We start from the raw sequence: 26,294 nt of genomic DNA on the forward strand, positions 1-26,294 counted from the left end.
TTGTTTGATTATAATATCAATTAATTTAATTAAGTCTCTTAAATTTTAGGTTCTGAACGAAGGGATGAATGTATTAATTTTACAATGATGTGTGTTTTTTTATTTATTATTTTTTCAAAATTAACTGATAATTTAGGTATATGTATTACAATTAATAAATAGGTAGGTAATTTGTGATTGAGATATTAGGCGCTTCGGCTCACGGAATATCACAGGACACACCCTGTACACACACCTATGCTTATAAGTTATAAGTAAAATAAGTCATTGGTATTTGGTTCAGTACTGAATAAGTATTAAATAATAAAGAATTTTGAATTTTTTCAGTAAGTATATCTAATATAATTATAATACCTAAAAAGATAAGAAAATCTTAACATCCACCGAGAAAATTATTGTAGCATGAAAAATTATTATGATTTAGTGTATGAAATATCTATGAGGTTGTGAAAAGCATTTTTTAAACCGGTTAATCTCAATTTCTATAGTTACTATCTATAAATAGAAAAATATTAGTTAGTTTAATCATGATTATTTGTATTTCAACTGTAAAGTAGTTTTATATAGATATGGTATAATAATTGTATATATGAATATATTGCTATATGCTTTTAGTTACAGGCACTATTTATTTATAGTTAAAATATAAATATTAAACTTAACTTAAATTGTAACTTACTAAAATATTATACTATGTTATATTAATTATATTCTATATTTTAAACGGGCGAACTCGATTACAATTATTATGGACATATTATGTACGCATAGGATTTACATACAATTTTGTTATTACATTACGTCATTACTGTTAATCTTAAATATAATACAGATAATACCAAACATAATTGGTAAATGGAGTATGCACATTGCACAGGTTTAACTATAATATCTAATATATCATGTATGTGATGTTGTGACGAGTATATGGCTAAAATAATTCACTGAAATAAAATGATTAATAATACAAAATAAAAATATATAACATTGGAAACTTAATTTAATGAGATATTGACATAGAATATAACAATTGTAAAGCTAAAAGATTATTTGGGTAATAATTAAAATTATTTAATGTCTCATGAGTCATCCATTGATTAACATTTAAATAATTAACAAGATTTAATGTTTTATAAGGAAATTTTAACCATATTTTGAACGTTGCGGGAGTAGCACTTAAAAAGTATACATACCTACTGCAACCTAATTCTACGATTTGGGATATTAAAGTTCAATAAAGAAAGCAATTCCGGGCAGTTAAATATCCCCCCCCCATTCGTTAATTTAAAAATAAAGCATAATAGATCTAGTCTTTTCACTCTATTAACATGGGTTTTTAACTTTAAGTATGACAATAACGGTTTATACAATGAGTGAGGACGATACTAGATACTAGATTTGAATTGAATAATCCGTAGAAAACAGTTTTGAATTGAATCCATGCCTTTTATAGCACCGATTGACTGTGTGGACTGCACTGTAGACCCATAATCGAGCAATGATCTAACAAAGGAATAGTAGAGTGATTTTAACGCTTGAGGATTGATGAAGTCTTTACAGCTACGACCTATGTAGTCTAACATTGAAGATGCTTTATTTTTGAGCAATATTTTTAATTATGTATGAGATTTGATTACAAATTGTATAAAATATCTAAATTTTACATTGTAAACATTCATATTATCTACATAAAGTATCATATTAAAGTTTAAAAATTCAATATAATTAATAAATAAATTAAATAGTTATGATGGACATATGCGCCGGCAGAAATTTTGTTAGGGGGGGGGGGGTGTGCATCATGCATAGATGAATAGTATACGCTGATTTCTAAATAAAGCTTAAATTATTTAAGTTAAGTACATAGGAATATTTTTTGACGAGAAAAGGATACCAAATTTATTTAAATGGCAATTGAGGAATTTGAAAAAAACCTAGGCGTTTACAGTTATTATTTAAAAAATAGGTATTTATTTGATATTAATGTAAAATAAAATATTTTCAATACCACTGAATTTTTTTCTTTTTAAAATCCAGGGGGTCCAAGTGCACCCCCTTGAACCCCCTCGCGATGTCTATAGTTTTTGAGCTAAATGTGATCCTCGAGGAGCACCAGAGTTAATTTTAAATAATGACGAATTAAAACTTTTATATTTTACGTATCTACTGCTGCCTGCCAGTTATGAAATAAACTAACCAAGAGTGGAAAGGATTACGTATACCTAGATTAAATAACTTAGAGCTAAGTGAAATATGATCTATTTTATCGAACGCCTTAAAGAAATCTGTAAATATAACGTCCACTTGAAATCCAGATCTGAAAGCTTGTAGCACGTAATTTTGTAGTACTATAAGGTTTGTGCCGTTTGTGGTGGTTGACTTACCTGACATGAAGCCATACAAAAATGTTGAACTATATTATTGTATAGTTGTACCAACCATATATTTTTAATTTTAGTAAATGTAACTAGAAAGTTAATCAAATTTTAACTAAATAATTCAGATGGTTTTTATATAATAATAATACAATATTTAATATAATAGTTTTTCTAACCAAACAGTTTTAGTTTTAAGTTTTAACTACTTTTTGTATAATTGATATATAACAATGTACTAACAAATTTATGTTTCAGATTGGACGTGGCCGTATGAATGTGTTAGGACAATTGAATGTAAAAAAATGACAATAAAAAAATAGAAATATTACTAATAAAAGATTAAAACACAATTTCAAAAAAGTACTACCTATATATGTATAATAAATTGGGATAGGTAATAGATTTAGATAAGCTTACATACAAATATAAATAATATAATCAATTAAGTAAAACAATTTTGTTTTTATCTTAACAATACAATATACGTATAGGTACACGGCACACGTATACATAAATGTAAAAAATATTTTAAAAACTATTTACTTAGGTCTAAAATATACGTCATTAAGATAGACAACAATGCACATAGTTGGTACTAGGTTGTACTCAAAGGAAATTCTAAACTAAGCAACATAATAATTTATTAGTAAGATATGTATAGGTGCATTATATTATGTTTGTAAATATTCATTTAAAAAATACATAATATAAAAATAGAAAATTTTGTTATTAGTTTTTAAATAGGTACCTGCTTATATTATAAACACAAATACAATTACCTAATCTCGAAAGACAACCGATATTTGGACTATCATCACATAAATCTGACTTATTAGTTATTGTTATAAACTGTAATAATGGTACATTTAAAATCATTTCGTAAATCAAATTGAACGTCAACTGTATAGTCAAAAATATTAAAAAGAGGACGTACAAATTCAACGTTTCTGTACCTAAGCGTCCTAAGCGGCCTAAGCCACGTAGTTTCTGAAATTGATGTCTAATGTCCTAATTTTAAATGTATTGTATTATATTTTTACGACAAAACTATATTCTACAAATCAAGTCGTGATGCTTTAATGTGAATTTATACAGTGAATAACTTCGGGAGATAATAGTTTTCGCTCAGCCATACTTCGCCTTTTTTTTTGCGGGCCACGTAACATATTTTAAATTATTATGCTGATCGCATGCCGAAATGAACGATAAGGAGGAGATTAGAAAAAAATTCAATATTTGTTTTTAATTAATGTAATATTGAGACATTTATTTTTTTAATTTATATTTTTGCATCAATCCAATGAGTTCTTTTTGGGCCAAATAAAAACAATTGGCGGGCTACAGGTTGAGTGTAGCTAACGTAGGTGTATCGCATTTATTGTTTGTGTTTTGACTCGAAACAATTGAAATACATGGACCAAATTAATAATTAAGGCTCATGCTGTTCTATTATTAAAGATTATTAAGCATTTGATGAAATTTTGTTTTATGTCATTGTTAAATAATCTAATATATAATGCATAATTTCTAGTTATTAAAAGTTTACAAAGTTAAATTTTATCTACAACTAATTAAAATGATTATACATGAAATAAACGATCAAAACATATTATTGATATAGGTAATAATACATAAATTACGTCGGTATAAAGTAACCGGATAGGTTAGGCGAGGAGACATTAAATTAATTATAATATATTTATATGGATTTGGTGATCAATATTTAAGGTATTTAATTAGGACATTATATTTTCATTTGTCAACGAGGATACGAAACAAACTTAAAATAAGAGCACGGAAGGCTAAATATAATTATTACTAGGAAACGGACTTTAATGCCATAAAAAATAAGAAAAATGTCCTAAACAAGTACGACTTAATGCCTTAAAAAAATACTTTAATATCAAAAAATGACCTAAAAAACTTTAACAATGTATTTAAATTTAATAAAAACACAATTTTGAACTTTTAGATAAATTTAGATAAATAGCTTATCTAGCCTATCTTTACCTAATTGCGTGTAATAATATGTTGTAAGTTGTATGTATGTATATATACTATATACGTGTGTCTACACGTGTCAACTATAATTTCGTCTGGGTTTATCTGATCGGTAAAAACATAATAAATATTTATTTTTATTTTTTTAGAATGAATATTCATACATTTTTATCGAATTTTATCCATTCCTATATAAAAATGACTTAAAAACATCTAAAATGCACTAAAAATGTCAAAAAAATGCAAAATAAAAATTACATTTTTTAATTCCTTGATGTATGAAATGAACTTTGTGCTTGGAAAGCAATGTTTTCGGACATTAAGAAAAAATGCAATTTGCATTCAAATCCGTTCCCTAATTATTACTATATGCATCAGCATCATGCTTGTGAATATGATATGAACAAAATGGGCATTATTAAATAGGGTATAAGTGTGTCAATACCTAATATAGTCTTTTTTTACGCACACTATTTCAAAGTTTAAATATATGTTTAAAAAAAATCTAAATAATCATTTGTTATATACTTTATTCTTAACATTAAGTATTTAAGTTTGCTTTCATAAATACTATATATTAATACTCGTATAAGTATTGGTATGAAAATTAAGTTATGTCTTACTTCACTAGAAAAATATAAAATACCAATAGTGAATGAACTTATTTGACCTTACGTAACGATATATTTAATTTAATAAAACATACGAAGTTGTTAAATTAGTATTATAAGTAGAATAAAATAAAATCGATAAAAAATAATTAAACTTATTTTTTTTTTTTGTAATTACATTAGGTAGATGCATGGTTTTTAATGACACACTTTAGCAGTCTAATTGAAAATCGGTGAAAACTGAATGTATAAATCAATCCCATAGCCCCACCCCTTTATACTGTGCATGACTATGCCCCATAATGACAAAACGTCGTGCTGGGCTTTAATATAAAATATACAATGAGAAAAATATTAAATATTAAACAATATATTTCACAACAGCGAGTGTGAACTATGAATACTGTAAATATAGTTTCGTAGAAATAGGTTTGTGTATATAATTTACGAGTAATAATATGTAAGTAATGTGTAATAAAAATAACGTGTTTATTTGTAATAGTCGTACTCAACCAAGTTTTTTTGAAGGAAAATTTATATATTATAATAGACGTATAGATACTGATGAGTATAATAGCTATATAATAATTAACACGTATCTATTATATATAGAAATCATTATTTATTATATAGTTGTTGGTTGTTACTATAAAGCAGTATCATTATTTATTTTTCAATAATATAATAATAGGTACCTATATATTTTTTAAAAATTTAATTAATATGTATTATTCATCACGTATCACGTTTTTATTATTTTATTATTTCGTATTGTTCTCTGTATACCTATATTATATATTGCAACATATAATAGACATATATATACTATAAATTATAATATATAATAAACAATTGCATCTGGTATGTTGATTCGGCAATATACATTTTGCTACTTATATTCTACTTATTAATCGCGCATATTTGACATAAAAGTCCTCTCATTAGTACATGATTATATTATTATTTATTATACATATAAATAATACTTCGAATGGCTAAAAAAAGAAATTATAAAAATATGACAATAAGATAAAAAGAATTCAAAAATATTATAATAATATGATTTTTACAAGTACCTAATGAAATTAAAAATCCATGACTAATAATTAATAAATACCATTATTACTATTTTTATGATTTTATGATTATGATTTATCTATTATTTTTTGTAAACTATTTGCAATAGATACATAACAAACAATAACGTATCCGGTTGATTACAACGGCAACAGCAGCTGTGTTAAAAGTGCGCAATACTGTTGCAAAGTGGTCGTAAGTCGTAACACTATCTGGTGTACTATTCAAATACAGTGTATTTAATGTACTATAGTCTACAACTTATCCTGTAAACGGGTTCAGCCAAAAATCATAAATATACTAAAGGTCCATTTAATCAGAAGAAAATGTATTTGATGGTTTAATCGGGTGAGTTTTTTTTTCTACTTTAATATTTTGCTGAACATGTATTACAAATTGTATAATATAATTTAATAATTTGATTACGAATATTACACGAACGGTGAATGGCAAATTACCATTTACAAACTTTCAAATTATAAATTTCTAACAACTAGTATGACTAGTATGAGTATATTGGTACTTAATATAAAATATAGTCATCATTCCTTAGTCAAAGTTGAACAAGTTGAGAAATTATCACATCAAAAAAGGGTTATGCTTCTCACCATTGATACGTCTCTTCCACAAACCTATTTATTTATTTCTACTGTACATACCCCAGTATTGATGACTTATAAGTTAATAATAATAATATTTATTATATTTGTAATACGACTTAACGAATACGCGATTTATATTTAGCAAAGATTAGTTTTACCATTTATTATAAATACTATATAGTATTTATAATCAATGGTTTTACTTACCGTATTACTATACTTAACTTAGAAGTTATTTTTAGTGATAGGGGGTGAAAAAGTTATACGTCTTTGCGGCCTGCGCAGAATCGTTTTTTAATTTTTTGTATTCAATGATTCATTATCGTTTATCGAGTTCAAATTTTAACACATCTATCAGTGACCTACTGGCTACTGACTTACGACTATAGGAACACTTTAAATCTACATCTACTTTACAGCAGAGTGACTTAACTAGTTTTTTTAAATTTATATGATATATTAATATAATATTATAAGTCAGTTGTAATCAAATAAAATTAACATACAATTTCTAAAATTTTAAAATTATTTAATTGATTGAAATTCCAAGTTAATTAAAACATATAGATAATAATATATAGGTATATTTATTATTTAAACTTTTAAAATAGACACATCATAACTTTAAAATAAAGATTATACTTACGGTATACATTTATGATTTACAGTTTTGTTTATTGCTTAAGCAAATAATGAATTCCTAACTAATAAGTATAAAATTATTAATATATAATATACCATTCTCTCTCTATATAGAATATATAATATAAAGCATTATCTTATAGGTATACTTCACTTATTAGTTTTTTTCTTCGTTACATTTAACGTATCTATTTCATTATATTATATTATAAGTACCATAAAAATAACTATAAATTAGTATAATAAATAAAAATTGTGGTACAAACTACAATGTATAATCTACATTCCTCCATTATTAGGTATTATTTATAATAAAACTACAATACCTTTATGTGTCATAACTCATAATAAGTCATAAGGTTTTTATGCAGAGTATATTATTTGAAATTTAAGTTTTATAGTCAATGTATAGGCACAAGTATCTAAAATATTTCATAAAACTGTTGTCTCCCGTTATATAAACATAAAACATTATAGTAAATTTAGTTTTAACAAAACCAATATATTATATTAGCTTCAATATTAGAACGAATTTACTTATAATCAAAATTAAAGGTAAGAACATTATGTACAACAATTACGCAATATTTCAATTGTTAAAGAACTTATGAGTATTTAAAATATATGCAATTTAATAATGCTCATAACTAAAAATTAAAACATAAACATAAAAATTAAAAAGTTGTAAATAATCAACGTACAACTATACAAACACAAATAATGTTTTTTTTATAATGTTCGATAATACATCAATTTACTCTCCAAATATTAAAGCTAACAAAGTAACAACACAAACTTGATTGTGCTAAACACAAATTTACTTTGTTAATACGTTTGTAAAACGGAGTCACGGAGACAACAGCGATATCCTAATTTCAATATTAAATAAAACAAAAAAAATAATTTTGAATTTAATATATGGTATTTGAAGATATGACTAATTTAAGGTTAGTTGGGATATAAGATTTTAGTATTAAGCGGAGATAAATAAAAATAACATTATTTTTAATTATTTTTTGCTGAAGTTTTCTAAGTTCATATGATACGTTGTAAGTGAATATGTATAACCGTTAAAATTGAATGATACTTGTTGGATTTGATAATTTTCTTCGCGAATCATAAGAATTAAAGAATATATAGATGTTGTTTTTAAAGCTAATATAAATTTTCGGATGTTTAAAGATTGGATAAAGAGTCACTGTTTTTGAACTAATTCAGTCATTCATTTTTCAATAATATTCTAAAATTTTAATTTCCATAACCATTAACTGATATACTTATATCTATTACATATAATAGGTTTTATTTTGATGTTGCGAGAATTATTTTTAAAAAATATTCAATAAAATAAGATTTGTTAAGTTTAGGTACATAAAATAGGTAAGTATTATGATACTATAATCTGATCATTGCATGATATTATTTTGTTTTACATTTTATTACATATTTTATAACTAATCTAGGTATATAGCCATATAGGTAACAGTGATCGATTTATTATACGTAGGAATATCGCAATATATATATTATCTAATTTATTATCTTCAAACATTCGTCGATCGAGAATTTTTTTTTTTAGCTCATGTTTTTCTTATTCTATAAATGCGGCTCTTGGTGGCCTCTTCTTGCTGGCCATGTAGACTTCAGTGGCGAACAAAACTACACAACATTTTTTAATACTCCCTTCCCTTCTTTTTGACAAAACATAATAAATTAAAATTAGGTACTGTGACAATTTTTCTATTATAAATTATTATAGTAATATATTATATAATTGTATGCTTAATAGTTACAACATAATATTATATATAAAATATATAATAATGGTAGCAACTATTTTATATTAGATATACTTATAGCCTATAGCCCTATAGGTATGTGCATTGATAAAATATACTAGTGTATTTTAATCTATGGTATGTGATATGATAAATTATAATATCATTAATTTCAATTAAAAAAAAAAAAAAAATTAAAAGTAGGTACAATAATAGTATTTTATTATTTGATGCAGTTATCTCAATATCTTATAATTGCATTGTTCTAGGTACCTACCTTTTTGGAAAATAATTAGATTATAATAAAAAAAACTATAAACACGATGATTTTTTTTAAATACAATACTCATATAATTGCCAAAAATATAAAAATAACATTTTTTATTATTATTATTTTTTATTTAATATTCTAAAGTTAAATATTTTTAAAGTACATATTTTGATGTATTTATAAAACATACAAATTACATTTTGAACGAGTAGTTAATTATTTGCAAGTATTTAAACCTTAGGCAAGCGGAATTGCGGAATATAATACCATTAATACCACTGGTGTGCTAACACTGCTAACATCTTGCGGTGTTTTATGTAGATAATCCATGGTATTTCAACTATAACAATAATTAATATTTAACGAAATATTTAAAATAAAAAATGCGATAATGATAATAATTCATTTTATATTCTAAACAGATTAGATAACATCAAAAACACTTCATATATTATGTGATTTAGTGTTTAGCGATTAATTATATTTAATATTGAATATTGCAATACCTACATTAAGTTTATCAGGGCTTAAAATACTGTGTCCCCTCAAAATCAAAGTGAGTCCCCTGAATGACAAATGTGTGTCCCAAGTTTTATAACGTGTTTTTAGTTTTGATTGCAGAAATAAGTAATAACATATATTTAGGAATTTCAACACAATTTAAAATATTTTGAACCTATTGTAGTATTTATTTTATTTTTTTTAATCCAGTATCATTTAAATAATATTGATGTGAAAGGTAAGTGGTACATAAAAGCCGGGAGATTTTGGGAGTTATAACCTCCACAGATTTTTTTTGCTATAGAAATTGCCCAAAGGTAATAGTTAAATTAATAAGTGTGTCCACTGAAGTTTATTTATTATTATGTTTCATGTTATTAAATGGGAATAGTTAAAAAAAAATTGTATTATTATATTATTTGACGTAGTTAATGTCCCTTTGCCAACCATTATGATTTATGAATGGATACGTCACTGATAGACTGTGTATAAATGTTTTCTGGTGAATTTCTCCGTTAAAATATGTTTTACAAAATTGTCCACTTTACCCAGACATATTATTATGTGATCTCGTGAATATCATCGTTACTACACGCGGTCCACATAAATACTAAATTAGGTAGGTACGTAAAGTATAAAGGACTTTGTGCTTTTTGTGAAATTGGCCGAGCTTGATGGTAATAATACATTATTCGCCCTCGTGCCGGTACGCCGACGTCGATTTTGATTAATTTTCGTCCCAACTCACGTGCATCGCGTGTATAATAATAGTGTACTGCACACACCTATTATAATACACATACCCAATACATACAAGTATACAACACACACACACACCTATGCGCGCGCGCGCGCAAGTTCCCTAATTAAATCGATTCACAGCACACGTCCGCTAACGTCGACGCGGCCTGTAAGTTTTTTTTATTGCATTAAACAACACACGCAGTAGTACAGTACAGTACACACATTGACACGTAGACACACATACGTTTAGTGCATTTTTTTTCCATAGGTACGCGAATCGCACGTTTTATTTGTTGGCGACGTACCTGCGCGACACCGAGTCCTCGAGCGGTACCTATTAAAACAACGATAAAAAGTACCTATCACGAAATTATTATTACGAATATTATATTATAACGATGATCTCATCTCTGCATACGACGTTATCATTCGTTCACCTCCTAGTCCATAATAGTCGCCTGACCTGATAGCAATAATATAAATAATAACAATATTGTTATTATTGTTACGATGAACACCGTCGGAGGCTTGGTATGCGATAGCGGCAAACCAGAATGGTGTTTACGAGGATGTCAGTGACCGGCGTACCTGTAATCTGTTTAGCGCCAACGCCGCCGTGTTCCACTCGCCACTATCACGCGCGCGGATGTGTAAATGTGTAATTTATAACAACAACAACAACAACAACAGCAATATTAATAGTAATAGTAATAATAATGATGATTATGATAATTTATGGGTAATGCTTATCAGACTTCGGGTGCGTATTATGCAACAATGTCGTTCGATTATTGCTCACGCAGTCCGTACTCTGTAGTAGTGTTCATGCAATACATTGTACGCGTGTATATGATATTAAGTATTTTGCATAGTACACGAGGCGTCATGTTACACTATTCGTTTCTCAATGACACCGCACACGCATCGCCCTTTCGATAATACGTACTAGCTGATAATAAAAGATGTTACGCAATCACCGCTGCCGTACGAAATGCGTTTTCGGCTGGTTCAGCCTGTTTTCGTCACGCTGTGAGGCGATCTCAATTATCATTCGTCGACAACTAGCAGCGACTGTCTGACGGACGGACGGCCGTCTAACCGCCAAATCGTGTTGAATTCCTACCGTGTTTTTCGCGACCGAATACCGACGACGACGACGACAATAATACGCCTAATTCTCATCGACAAACCTACAGATACCTTCGCCGCGTTTCGAATTGTTATGTAAACGTGAAGTCTCGTGTCTAGGTGTTCCAGTGCCAGAGAGGACATAACTCGTAGATGGATACAATAGTAAGGAGAAGCGGTAGAAAAAACGATGCAACTGATACCACCGCCAATGTTTGCCGATTATGACATACTATTGGCTTGCGGGCTGCTCATATTCTGGTGCGGTTATTGGTTGGTGCACATAAGTGCAATATGCTATGGGTAATTATTAAAAATTATACATTATGCTTAAATCGATAGTTGTATTTTAATGGTTACATTATCTCATTATACGTACGGTTAAAAAATACCACCTATAATCTTTATTATATTTCTATTAACAGGAAGTTTAAACTCTACAGAAAGCCCAAACCAGAATTATCTGTTCAGTTGATACCATCTTTAGTATCTTTAGAACATGGGTTGCCGAGAAATAACAAAAAACAATATCCGGGTGTTAGTATATTGAAACCATTATTGGGTGTTGATCCTAATCTATTTGTCAACTTAAGCTCATACTTTCAAATGGAATACCCAATGGTAGTATTATCTTTTATTGCAAGTTTATATAAATTATTTTAGATTATAGTATATGGTAATAATCATTTACAGTATGAAGTATTAATATGTGTGGTCGATCAAAATGATCCTGCTGCAATGGTAGCTAATCGGCTATTAGAAATGTATCCATCAGTAGATGCTCGACTTTTTTTAGGTATTTAATTGTATTTATAATAAATATTTTCTTAGTTTATACAATTATCTTCTTTTAATATTTTTCTGTACATATCATCTGAAAATTAAAAATTTAAGTTAACATTTTATTTTAATTATGTTTTATAGGTGGTTCTCAAGTAGGTGTTAATCCAAAAATCAATAATGTACACGCAGCATACCAAGCAGCCAAGTATTCTTTGATACTCATATCGGATAGTTCAATAAAAAGTATAAAAATAATAAATATATTTTTTATTCATGCAATATAATAATAAAATTATTATCAGCTATATTATTTGTTTCCTAAATCATCTATTATGATGGTTGATTATTTATTAGCTTTATTAGCTATTTAACTTACATAATATACTAGTAGTGTTTTTCTTAAGTAATGTTTATGTATATATGTACTAACAACTGATTAATCCTATGAAGCTAATAGAGTTGAAATACAATTTAAAAAATTTGAATTAATATATTTTATTTATTTTATCAACTTCTTTATTTACAGTGAAAAAAGATACACTTAGCGATATGGTTGATAATATGGCTGATGATGTTGCAATTGTACATCAAGTACCATTCACATGTGATCGAATTGATAATAGAACTGAGTCTATGACTCCACCTCTGTCAGATAATACGGCAGATCCTTCATCATTTTTAAAATTAAATGGGAAAGTAGAATACCAATGCCAAACTCGCAAACAACGACGTTTTGTTGCTACTTTAGAAAAAGTAAGTATTTTTAAATACATTTATCATCTGTAGAATTTTTAATAAATAGCTAATTTTACAATTTTGAATTATAATAACCTTGTGTAGTTTTAAACATTTTACAATGGAATTATTATCTATGTATGAGTAAGATATATGTACTAAGAAAATTTTTATATAAATTAATTTAATTTAATATTCTAGATAATTTATCAAATTTACAAATCATATAATTAATATAATATTCTTATATTTATTTATTTTTGTATTTATAATAAAGGATTCATTATATTGACAGTTAATTTTAAAATATACATTATATATCTATACATATACATATAATAATTTGATTTTTAATAGAGTTTTAGTTCATTTATATGAGTTAAAATGCTTTTAAAATGTAATTATTTTTAATTTAATTTAGTAGTTAAAGTTATAAAATGTGTTCAAACATAATTAATCTTTACATAATTAAGTAGTTTTTGATAATTATTTCAATTTGGTGATAAGTGTATTAGTATCTTAATGTTACTAACCTAACTTAATATACCAAGTAATAATGCCATTGTTAAAATAATGGATTCAGATTTTGTTAAAAAAAAAAAAGTCAACATTATATTAATGAAGTGGAGTTTTCATGTATGAATCATCATCATATTATATATAACTGAGTCCTAAGAAATTTATCATTTTAACTGTTATTGAAAACAACCTATTAGTATTAACTAATGCAAGCATACAAAATCTTCAGATTAATTATATGAGTATTAGAATAGTTATAAAATAGTAAACAAAGCAGATACTTAAATTAATATAATACAATATAATATGGTTAAATTATGAAATAATCAAAAATATTATTTTAAAATTATTTAAATTTTAACTGTGGTGTGATGAAATTATAGGCTATTTAAATAACAATAGAGAAATCAAAATTTTATATCGATAATTGTAAATTTGACTGCTTTGGTAGTGAGAGTTTGTAACAATTAGGATATGAATAAAATATTAATGGGAGTAATACGGTAAGAAGATGTTACACTTCAATGCATTACTTTGTACTTAAAGATACTAAGATATTTACAATTTTCTATGACATTAAGTTTATCACCATGATGTATTAGTCAACTATGATGTTTTAGCGTTGTTTGTCAATGGCGCCGATTTTGGGACTCTACCTGTATAACATACATCTATTGCGTCGGTACAAAAAAGGTATATTAAAAAGGTATACATTTTTTGTGCCAAAAATAATATTTTTATTAAAAATATAAAAATTGTCTTAGTTGGTTTAATTTTTATAATTTAAGAGTTAATACGTTATAAAATTATTGAGTTGTACAAGGTCGTTACAATTTATATTGAAGTGTCAATTTTTACTTTTCTAAAAAAATGAAATGAAAATAAGAAAAATGTAGCTACGTATTGTATAGATTTTCATTTTATTATCTTATTAAACTTTTTTGTAGTGATAGCTTATTTTTTTCACAAATTCAAACATATCTAGATTCCATTTACATATTTGAATATATTTTCATCCAGCTTTGGTTTTTTGTTATTTGTACTTGTGATTTTTAATTTAATTTTTTTTTCAACGTGTAAAATCAGATAAGTAGCTATCAAAATTGATTGGCACAATATATGTATACCTTTTTTCTACTTCACATTTATTTTTCTTTACCTGTGATTTTCTGTGCAATTGGTATATGCTCGATATTAGTATTGTGAAATATGTTTATTGTTTACTATTAAGTCTAGCTTACAAGAGGCAATTTTTGTATAGCACATAAGCAGCTATATCTAAGAATACTTAATATATTTTAAACAATTACATTCATGGATAGTATTGTGCAAACTTTCAGGATTTTTATGGAAAATTCCCTGGAACTTAAATGCAAAATTGAAATTTTTTCTACATATTGTTCATATTATGTTTGAATATTTAACCTAACTTATAATGTTCCTCACAGAATGTTTTTAGGGGCACAGAAACATTTTACAAAAATTAGACCATAGTGCTTTTAGAACATAATGTTTATATATTTAATTATTTATTATTGTCTGTTATTACATTTGGAGTAGTTAAAACCATTTAATCTTCAACGACCATATTTTATTTTGATAGGAAAAAGATATAAATGGTAGTTAAAGGAGGTCAAAAGTAAAAAATGTCCAATAATTATCTTAAGAAATCGGTAAAACAAAGAAAACATTGTAGAAAATAGATATTTTTATCCAAAATCAGATTTTGCTATATTGTTATATTTCAAAATTGATTAATCGCAGATATTTGAAATTTTTACTATTTTTAATACATGGTAAATTTTTTCAAAGTATATTGACACTTTTTGAGTTATTTAAAGATATTTGAATTTTTTTTTTTAAATAAATATCTTTTAAATGATGTATGCTCGGTCAAAAAATTAAAAAAATTAATAAAAGGTTGTTATTAGTTATTATTGTGGGATTTGGAAAAAATTGTGTGTAAATTTACAATAATTTTTATTCAAGATTAAAGTTATAGAAATTTTCAATATTGCAAAACTGTGGGAATTATTTTATATTTGAAAATTTAAAAAATTTCATACCAAAGGTTTAAAAATTTAATAAAAGTTTTGCTTTTACAGATTACAAAAAAGGGATATAACTAATTCTTATAATATTATATTATTAGCTTTTGAAGTTTATGTTTTTATGAGATTAGGATATTTACTTGTAAAATAATAATATATCATCAAATGGCATGAGTTATTATTTATTTTTTTTGATAATTCATAAAGTAATTATCGATGAAACTTGAAACATTTAATTGTTTTTTAAATATAGTTTTAAGCTATTTATACGCATTATTTTTTGATAAAATATTTTAGGCTTAGTCTAAAAGTTTTGGAATTTATTAAATGATCTCACATATGTTCTTTGAGTAATTTAAAAATATCAAAAATACAGTCGCAAGTATTATAAATTCTAATTTTTAAAAAAATACATAAATTTAGGTAAACTTATAAAACTTTTATTTGCTTATTTTTTTCTGGATGACATTATGTCAAATTATTGATTTAAGAAAAAAACTTTTTTTAGTTTTACATTATTATTCAAATTTGTGAATGTTACTGTTGCTACTCATAACTATTATTACAAACTTAAATAATTATTGATATTATTTTGTCTTAATATTTGCATATTTACTTAATTTGTTTATTGAATGACTATTTTCATCTTTACATCTTATTTTTTGTTTTTAATATAATTTATTTTAAAAGAAATAATATTACATTATTTTAATATTTTAATACAACAATAAAAATAATATTTTGATACTACGCAAATCAAAAAATGGGATTATAATATTTACTTGAAATAATTATTCTAATAATTTATCAAATAAATATCTAAAGTTATTAACTGTATTGTAGAGCATAATAATCTCAATTTTATGGTAATTTATGTGAAATTATTAAAAATGAAAAAAAAACTTATCTTCTTGAAATATATTAATTTTTTTTTTTATTTAAGTATTTACAAAACATATATTTTTATTGTCATTAATTAAATTTTTTGTATACATTTTTTAAATAACACCATACATTTTTAATTTTATATTTTAAAGCAAAATATTTTTCTTAGATTTATAATAAATAAATGTGACTCGTGTTGCTTGTAGCTAGTACTTATAAGTTATAAATATTTAAAGTTTAAACGATCAAACTAATGGAGTGGTACTTAAAAAAAGTACCACAAGCAATGTTGGTTTATAATCTACACGTTTACAATTTAAGTACTTATAACTAATTAAATAATCATCATATTATACTGAAATTCTCTGAAAAATATTCTGCTTTGGAAAATGGAACTAAAAATATGTTTTTCAAAAAATATAAAATGATAAATATGATTGCCTTGTAAAGACTTCCAAAATATATTTTTTTCAAGACAATGAATAAAAGGTCGCCATACCAACATTTGTTTTCGCTATCTATCTCGCACATAATATAGGAATAAAGATATTCCTTATTTCCACAATTACAACTCTCTGGTTTAGTTTAGGGCAAAGGCACTTATCATATATTTTATAACAAACAATTTCCTATGCATTGATTGGATATATTTGTAATATTTATATTTTTGAATAAGTTAAAAATAATCAAAATAATTTTTTAATTTAAAATATGCTTATATTCATAAAAAATGTGAATATTAAAAATCTATCCAGTCCTATGCATAGGAAATATTTTTCTTTATAAAATATATGATAAGTGCCTTTGCTCTAAATTAAACCATAGAGTCGTAATCGTGGAAATACGAAATATATTTTTTCCTATATAAATATATTATGGTGGGAGATAGAGAGTAGCAGCCCCTTAATTGTAAAAATAATATCCGGTATAGTGTACGTGTTGCATACATTTGTTATTTTGTTAAAGTGTATCTATATTCATATATTGTTATACCCAAGACCAAGCTATTATAAATAAATAATATTAACATTTAACATGCATATTCTACATTATTTAATATAGAATAATAATAGAAATATTAAAATAATAAAATTACCATTTTAAGTAACAAGTATCCAAGCTCATAAAAATAGCTTTTATTATAATTAGCTATTAAGAGGATGCCACATTGCCACACCCTTGGCGTGCACCTATTTATTATTTTAACTTGTGTACTTTGCTCATACAATGCAAAAAACATAAAATATATATTTTTTTAATGAAACTCACTATTTTTATTGCTTAATTTAATTTTTGGCCTGATGGCAAATTTTCAAATAATTTAGATGCATTAAATTGTATTTTGAATCTAAAATTGAATTAATGAGAGCTAATCAAACACATAGTTGTCATATTGTACAAAATTAATTAACTGTTAAAAAAATATTATAAATAATATTTTATGATCAGTTGATTACATTTTGTGTTATATTAATATTGGAGTGAATTGACCATTTATTAAACCAAGAATAATAATATTATCTGTGTTTTCTTGTCAGTTGATTAGGATATTTTAATTTTAGCATGTTATGAGTATTCTTAAATTTATATAATTTATTAGATCTTAATTTGCTTAATAATTGAAATATCATAAAAAATAAACATCCAATGAAAGAACATAGATGCTCTTACCTTTAAATTTGATAATATGTCAATTTACTGTAATGTTTAATCTACTTCACAAAGTTGAAATTGCTCTACATATATTTTAGTATATTATTTGTTAGTTATACGAAATAACACATGGAGCCACAATATCCTCTTACACAACTAACATATTGATGAAATCTGATTATAGCACTGTACTTAAAATACATATATTTCTTTGTCGAAAAAAAAAATTATTTAATTTATGGTTTTGGGAAATATAATTATTATTATGACATATTCATGTGTGTATTCACATAATTTAGAAGTGTGAGATATTTTTAGTTTTTACTACCTGAAAAGCTTAAATGAGTATTCAGTCACTGCTTTCAACCAAGTTGGAAGAGAGGCACAGAGGTCCCCCTCTCCAATAATCCCCCTTTCCAGGTAAGATTAATATAAGAAAATAGTATTTGATAAAATATGTATAGAATATTTTCTATTGAAAACAACTTAATATTTCATTAGATGTTGGAAGGTATTTAAATACCTATTATTCTCTTATCTAGGCTAATGAGTTGATTAATGACTCAAAATTTAAATATCACTGACGTACAAAAGTCAAAATTATATTGCATCTGGGCCTCAAAATCATAGTTCTCTGTTTCCACGAGAACATATGATATATTATATTTTTACCTTTTTGATTTGTTATATATTTAATATTGCATTTACATAAATAACTTTATTCATTAAACAATTCAAGGTTAATATGATTAAAGCATTTAGTAATAAAAAATGATGACTAAATTTATTTTATTTAATTGATATATTAAATGAAATGTTTTCCAGTCAGTATTTTTAAGTTGTTTACGCTTATTCCAAAACCTATACAAAGGTGTATTATTTTTATTTTTGATATCTGTTATTTATGAATGCATATTTTTCAAGGCTGGCCAGAAAATAACTAAAATAAAAATAAATTGCATTTTAAAGATTAAAAAAAAACTTATACTTAATATAAATTATATACATTATACAAGCATTAATACTATTCATATTATTATTATAATGTTATATGAGAAGTATTCCTCCATTGTATAAGTAATATTTTGTTATTTAAGGTATTTTTTTACTTATTTCAATAAAAAGATTTTATTTTTATGTTTTAATTTCAATAAAATTGTTTATATTATAATGAACCTTTTTTTTTTCATGTTGAGTATAATATTTTGAAATGTTGAATTAATTTTTATTTACATTTATGTATATTATAATCAATATAATTTCAATTAATACTCACCTTACTTATTCATATTTATAATTCAATACTTGTCATATTGTTAATACATTAATTTTGAGTTCTGACAAATGTGTTTAAAACTGACAATAATATTTTCTTGTAGGGATAGGCCATTTTTTCCAGTCATCAAATTTTAAAATAAAAATATATTTTTTTTTACTTAAGTTAGAAATTTATCAATTCATAGTACATACCTTATGGTGAGATATTTCTAATGTTGAGAACCATTTTTTTGTATTTGTATTTATATTGTTTTATGCCCAGAGATTTATTTGTGTCTTATAATGCATTAAATAATACATTTTTCTGAAATATATGATAATAATCGTTACTTTTTAATATTATTATGAGATGTGCAGTGCTGACCGAGTGTTGTTTTTAGAAGATCTACTTAATGATTGTAATTACAGATGAAGGTACTTAAGTATTTATTAATTAATTACTAGTTATTAGTTTCTTTTTTACCTATTACAATTATAATTACACTCTCTAGTGATTATACTCTATCTGAATTTCTGTTAATTAGTCATGATTCGTGAAAAAATAAAAAAAATCATTTTACTATGAAACCACCTACTGCCTATGAAGATAAGTTGATTCAAAAATTAAATATTCGAAAAAATTGATATCACTGTTATACATTTTTATCAACAATTGATTAGTAACATTTATCATATAATACTGTAATACTAATAATATGATGATAGTATTTTAGTACTCAACTTTAAACTGACGGATTTATTTCATATTAGACCCATAAAGATATGTTAGAAATTTGTTTTGCCAAACCTGTGTGGAAAAATACGCATCGATGTAAGTGAACTAATTTTTTGAACTAAATGAAAAAAGAGAAGTTGGAGGCAACATTGATAGAAAAAAGGTCCGAAACTTGGTCTTATAATATCATGTACAAGTATTGGCCATGTTTTTCTCTTACAATGTTGGTCCTATTGCAGGGTATGAGAGACTGCGCAGTCGGTAGACATCATAATACAGATAGACGGCATCATTATCATTATCAACAATCATACATTTTTTATAAAAGGTAAATAATTTTGTAGAAATAATATCTCTGCGTCTTTCTTCCATGATAAGTAAAAGGGGTACCTATGTTGTTATGAGCGTTGTCAATAATACCACAGAATATAATTTGTAAAACTATTTTTTCTGTATTATTTTACTTTCTCCGGTTTGTTATCACGACTGAAATTGTTGATGACTATTAGATAGGAACATACAATCCATTTATATTATGTATATGGTAGTGGGAGGCTTTAAAGGTAGGGAAATAGTAAATACACATTAAGGCAAGTATAGTTGGCCCTCCCCCACTTTGGATCTATCATATGTGAGTGCAGTACATTTGTCATAAATATTGTTTATTTAATTTTTTAAGGTTTATCCTCCATGAAAAAATCTGATTTCGTCGCAGAGTCTTTAGTGATTAGGGGTTATTAAAAATAAAAAATATAAAGAAAATAGTGATATAATACTTATTTAATCCTCCGACAGCTGAGTCTTCTCATTTTCTTAAAAATGATTCATCAATGTTATCGAAAAATCTAAAATTTAAGTGTTATGTATCTATATGTTTTAGTAACACTGTTGTACCTATAGTTAATATATTAAAATAAAATATTTAGGTACCTGTTGATTGATTTTGAACTTGATATTTTAAATAATTCAGGACAAACTATTTTTTTTATTAGTTCTGTTAAAAATATCGTCCATGGTTCCTACAGTGTCACAATTATGCGCGTATGATTTGAGAAAACAAGATCCCAGCATTACAGATACGGTTTTAACTTTATTTACGTTGAATTTGAATTAAAACTATTGAGTTAATTAAAAACTTCAATGCGGGCCAGGGTTTGTCGTCCTTGTATTTGGCTCCGCCATTGGTTTATAGTAATTTCAGAGTATAGAGTATAGACAGTGTGTGTATTGGCCAAATCAGATGACTGGCTTTGACACGATCTCTGGAGGGACGTAGCATACGTTATTACTTAAATAAATCATTACAATATTATCACAGAACATCATATTTTTACAAATATTATAAATTGTTCACTTTAAAACCATAATGAGCAGTAATTGAGCAAAGAACAACAATGAATATACAAAATTCACTATTGCAATTTTTCTACTTCTAAGACAGAGCACTACAGTGTCTATAAGACGTGGTCAATGTATTGTTTCTGCTTTTATAATATCGTAACAAATAAAGATACACGTTACCAACATCTTATTAGATTACGGATATGGTTTTAACTTGAGAGTCCAATACTTCATGCCGTAGAGATACAGTAGAGTGTCGCTTCTATATTGTTCTGTGGTAATTTCAAACATTATATTATAATGTCCTTGCTTATTATGTCATATCGTCGATTAAAATGCGGTTTTGAAATTCGCGAGTTTGGTTGTACACATAGAATAACTGAATTGTCGAATATTGAAACACTGATGCTACTCGTTCCGACCGTTCAGACCATCTGAAAAAAGTCGATTCCCAGGACCGGGTGGCGTGTATAGTGGGTAGCGGACTAATCAGTAACTAGGACTGGACTGGTGTCTAGGCAACTACTCAAGAAGTTATCAATACTTAAATACACATCATATTTTAAAAATAATGTACATATATCTGATTTAGTTTATATGTTGGGAACCAATGCACCATTTTTATTGTTTAATGACTATATTGCGTATTGTATGCTTGTTTTAAAATATGACAATGAACCAATGTTATGCGCTCGTGTGATGTACTCTTTTCTGCTGTCTACATATACTCTGTATATGGCTGTGTCTCTCGTTAATGTTACTCTATTCATACTCATAATAAAGTTAAAATTATTCATCTAACTTAGGGTATTAATATGGTATATTGATAAACAAATAAAATGAAAACAAGTATAATACTTGTAAACATTTTTTTTTTCAATAATATAATATTGGATGGACAATGTCTAATTAGTTTTCATTGTGCTCTACTCTACTCTCTACTACATGTCTTATAAGTCAAATAATTTTACGCTGTATAAAAAAAGTTGTTACAAAATATTATAGGTAACGCTTAACTTAAAAAAAAATGCATATTGCATTGTGTAACATAGTTAATATTTAGTATAAGTATTAATATTAAAGTACTAAGTTGTACTAAGAGGACGTCGCACCCGCATGTATTGTCTCCGTCTTACATCCGTATGACATAGTAAATTTTCGTTCACCAGTTTCAATAATGTGCATTTAGTTTTAATAATAGAGTGAATTGACCTATTACCAAATTTTTAGGTAAAAACATTATTTGTGTTATCTCGTTGGTTTTTTACGATATTTTAATTTTTAAGTGAGTTATTACTTATTAGTATAAAATTATTAAATATTTAAAAATGCTCACAATTCATTTAAAAATTAAAATATCGTAAAAAACCAACAAGAAAACACAGCTAAAGCTCTTATTTTTAAGTTTAATAATACATCATTTCATTCTAATATTTAAGTTACACACAAAGTTGGTTCTATTGAAGGAAAATTTACGATATTGTACGTTTGTTAGACGGAGACAACATATACAGGGTTGCGTCCTTTTAAGTAGTTCTTTTAAGGCATATGACTAATGTATTTTATTAAAAAAATTTTTTTAGGTATTTTTTGGAACTGCTCATGCACGAGTGTATTTAATGGCTGATCTTGTAGGTGCTATATGCCATACAGGTATGTCGACACTATTGCGTAAGCAAGCAATGGATGAATGTGGTGGTTTGCAAGCATTTGCTAGTTATCTTGCTGAAGATTATTTTATGGCTAAATTAGTAGTTGCCCGAGGTTGGCGCACTACGATAAGTAGCCGACCTGCATTACAAAATAATGGAGGCAGTGAACTAAGTAAATTTCAAGATCGTCTTAGAAGGTAAAATATAAATACTAGTTATTTTTATTTTATTTAATAAACGCTTAAATTATTACAATTACATTTTAATAGTAGATTTCCTGTTAATAAAAAAGTATACTTTTATTTTTTTCAGATGGGTCAAACTTAGGATAGCTATGGTACCACACACAATTGTATTGGAACCATTATCTGAATGTCTAATTTTAGGCGCATGTGCTGCATGGGCAGCAAACACAATTTCTGGGGGTTCAATTGATCCTTATGCATTCTACATGATACATGTGCTTGTTTGGTTCTTATTAGATTGGATTCTCTTAAATGTGATGCAGGTATGCTAGACTTTTAACAAATAGTTTAATTTTGAATATATAAATGTATTAAGTATTTCTTAATGTTAGGTAAAACTGAAGGTTTTTTAAATTAAAAAAATTTAATTAATTTGATTGGTATATTTAAATCAGTATTAATTATTACTATTTAAATTTTTTGCTTAATACAATATTTTATTTTATGAGTCACTTCAAAAATTATAATACAAGCTATATTGACTGTTTTAAAGAAAAACATTAAAATCACTAAAAATGTATTTTTAATTGTTCACTAACTAATTTAAGTATTTCAATGGACTGAGATTAAATTAATTTTATTCAATATTACTGTAATGACAATTCAATATAAGATAATCATAATTGAAAATTAGTTGTAATGTATAGATAACTGTGAAAATCTTTCTTCTCTTAAAAAATAACCAGGTTGTTTGTTTAAACATACTATTTGTGCTATATTGGTGATTTTTTTTAGCTTTTTACCTAACCTAACCTAACCTAACCTGAACCTGATTTAAATTTGATTTTGTCATCTATAAACATTCTCTATGAAGGTTGAAAATTTTCATATCTACAAGTTCTAGGCTTGTTTCTGTGAGTTTTAATTTTTAAATATGTAATGGAAAGTAATATTCCATCAATAATGGTTTATGAAACTAGAAAGGATAAAAATTAATAAGTTACGTAAATGAAATGAAAAGAGTAGATTTTTATTGTTACCCTATTACTTAAAATAGTTGTGTAAGAACATCTTTTATACTTTATCAATAGAAGTTATTTTTTGAAATTATTAGTTGGTACTAAATATATATGTTCAAACTAACTAGAATGGAAATCTTAGTGGTGATTTAAAAAATTTAATTTATCTTTATTTCCATTTAAATGTATATATTTAATTTGAAAAAATAAGATATGTATATTTTATAAAGTTAATAAAACATTTAAACTCAAATGAATCTTATTTATAAATTAAACTATATCTAGTACATTTATTAGCTATAATCTATATTTTTAACTGTTTGTATTTTTAATTTCAGAATGGGCCTTTGCCATTTACAAAATTCGAGTACTTAGTTGCTTGGTTGTATAGAGAATTCATGGGACCATACCTGTTTTTAACAGCACTCTTATGGCGCCCATCAGTTGTTACATGGACCACAAGGCAATATCGCCTACGTTGGGGTGGTCTATCAGAAATTTATAACCAACAATCAACAAGCTCTAGCTCAGATTCCATAACTGCCACAGTGCCTATAGCAACTACTACCAGTGTCACTTATGACACAACTGTGCCTAATAATTATTGTAGTACTCACCAGCAGCAACCTCCAAATGGTATTGGGTTCACATCAAAAATTAAAGTTTAAATAATAGCAAATAGCTACTTACAAACTTTTTTACGAATTTATTTTTAAAACTAAGATAATAATTTACCTCCAATATAAGTATAACCAATATTTATTGAAAATACAATGATCTGGAAAATATTTTTGATGTCACGTGCCTTTTGAAAAATCTATGTATAAAACTGTAATATACAATGTTATAATTTTGTAATTAAATTAATAAAAAAAGATATATGTAATAATATACTTACAGTCTGTCTAAAGATGAAGGTGATACACAATATTTTTTAGGAATAATCTGCAATATGAATTTTGATATTTTCATAAAGGTTATTGTAATACACATTTTAGAAATAATTGAAATTTTATTATTTGCGCATGTGCTCAAAAATAATTTTTTTTAAATGTTTTAATGATAAACGAGAACACAGCTTAATTTTTTAAGTTTTATTGATTTATCATGTTTCCCTAACTTTGAAATGAAGCAAATGAGACCAAGTTATCAGTTTTAAATATGGTTTATTTAATTTACATTTAAATTATAAAAAAAAAATTAATAATAATAATAATAATAATTGTTGGTATTTAATATTTTTTCATTTAATAATATTTATTTATTTGATAATATAATGACTAATTAGTATTATTAAAATACAACTTAAACTACCTACTTAACAAAGAATATTTTTAAATATTAAGTTTTGTATATTTAGCCATGCGCCTAAAATTGACTTGGTCAATTATAATTACTAAATCAAACAAAACCGGATTATATGAAGTGAAACTATCGATTATTTTATAATGTTAGTGTGTTCAAATTTGTATTTAAAACTTGCATTGCAATAAAAAAAAAAAAAAAATACTTATGTGCACACATACTTACCATATCTAAGTATTTAATAATTTAATAATTTCTAAAATGTGGAATACAATATATCAAGTATTGAAAATTATTAAATGTCATTCCATAAAAATATTTTTTATCAAATTTATCTTTTGATACATTGTAAATATTTCACATATATACATTTGTAACAATGACTGTGTTTATTATTTTTTTGTTTAATTTATTTTTTTAAGCATTAAATTCAAAATTAA

General features: G+C 25.5%; 1 protein-coding gene across 1 annotated transcript; it reads left to right on the forward strand.

The window, feature by feature from the left end:
- Positions 1 to 6,248: 6,248 nt before the first annotated feature.
- On the forward strand, positions 6,249 to 26,234 carry LOC132926347 (ceramide glucosyltransferase). Its single transcript, XM_060990701.1, has 9 exons — positions 6,249 to 6,415; positions 11,854 to 12,036; positions 12,159 to 12,354; positions 12,427 to 12,529; positions 12,658 to 12,759; positions 13,043 to 13,269; positions 23,277 to 23,542; positions 23,658 to 23,853; positions 24,888 to 26,234. The coding sequence occupies exons 2-9, from the start codon at positions 11,924 to 11,926 to the stop codon at positions 25,215 to 25,217; spliced, it is 1,533 nt and encodes a 510-aa protein (XP_060846684.1). The 5' UTR covers positions 6,249 to 6,415; positions 11,854 to 11,923; the 3' UTR covers positions 25,218 to 26,234.
- Positions 26,235 to 26,294: the final 60 nt, after the last annotated feature.

Source organism: Rhopalosiphum padi, chromosome 3, assembly GCF_020882245.1.
Source record: "Rhopalosiphum padi isolate XX-2018 chromosome 3, ASM2088224v1, whole genome shotgun sequence".
Classification (NCBI taxonomy): domain Eukaryota; kingdom Metazoa; phylum Arthropoda; class Insecta; order Hemiptera; family Aphididae; genus Rhopalosiphum; species Rhopalosiphum padi.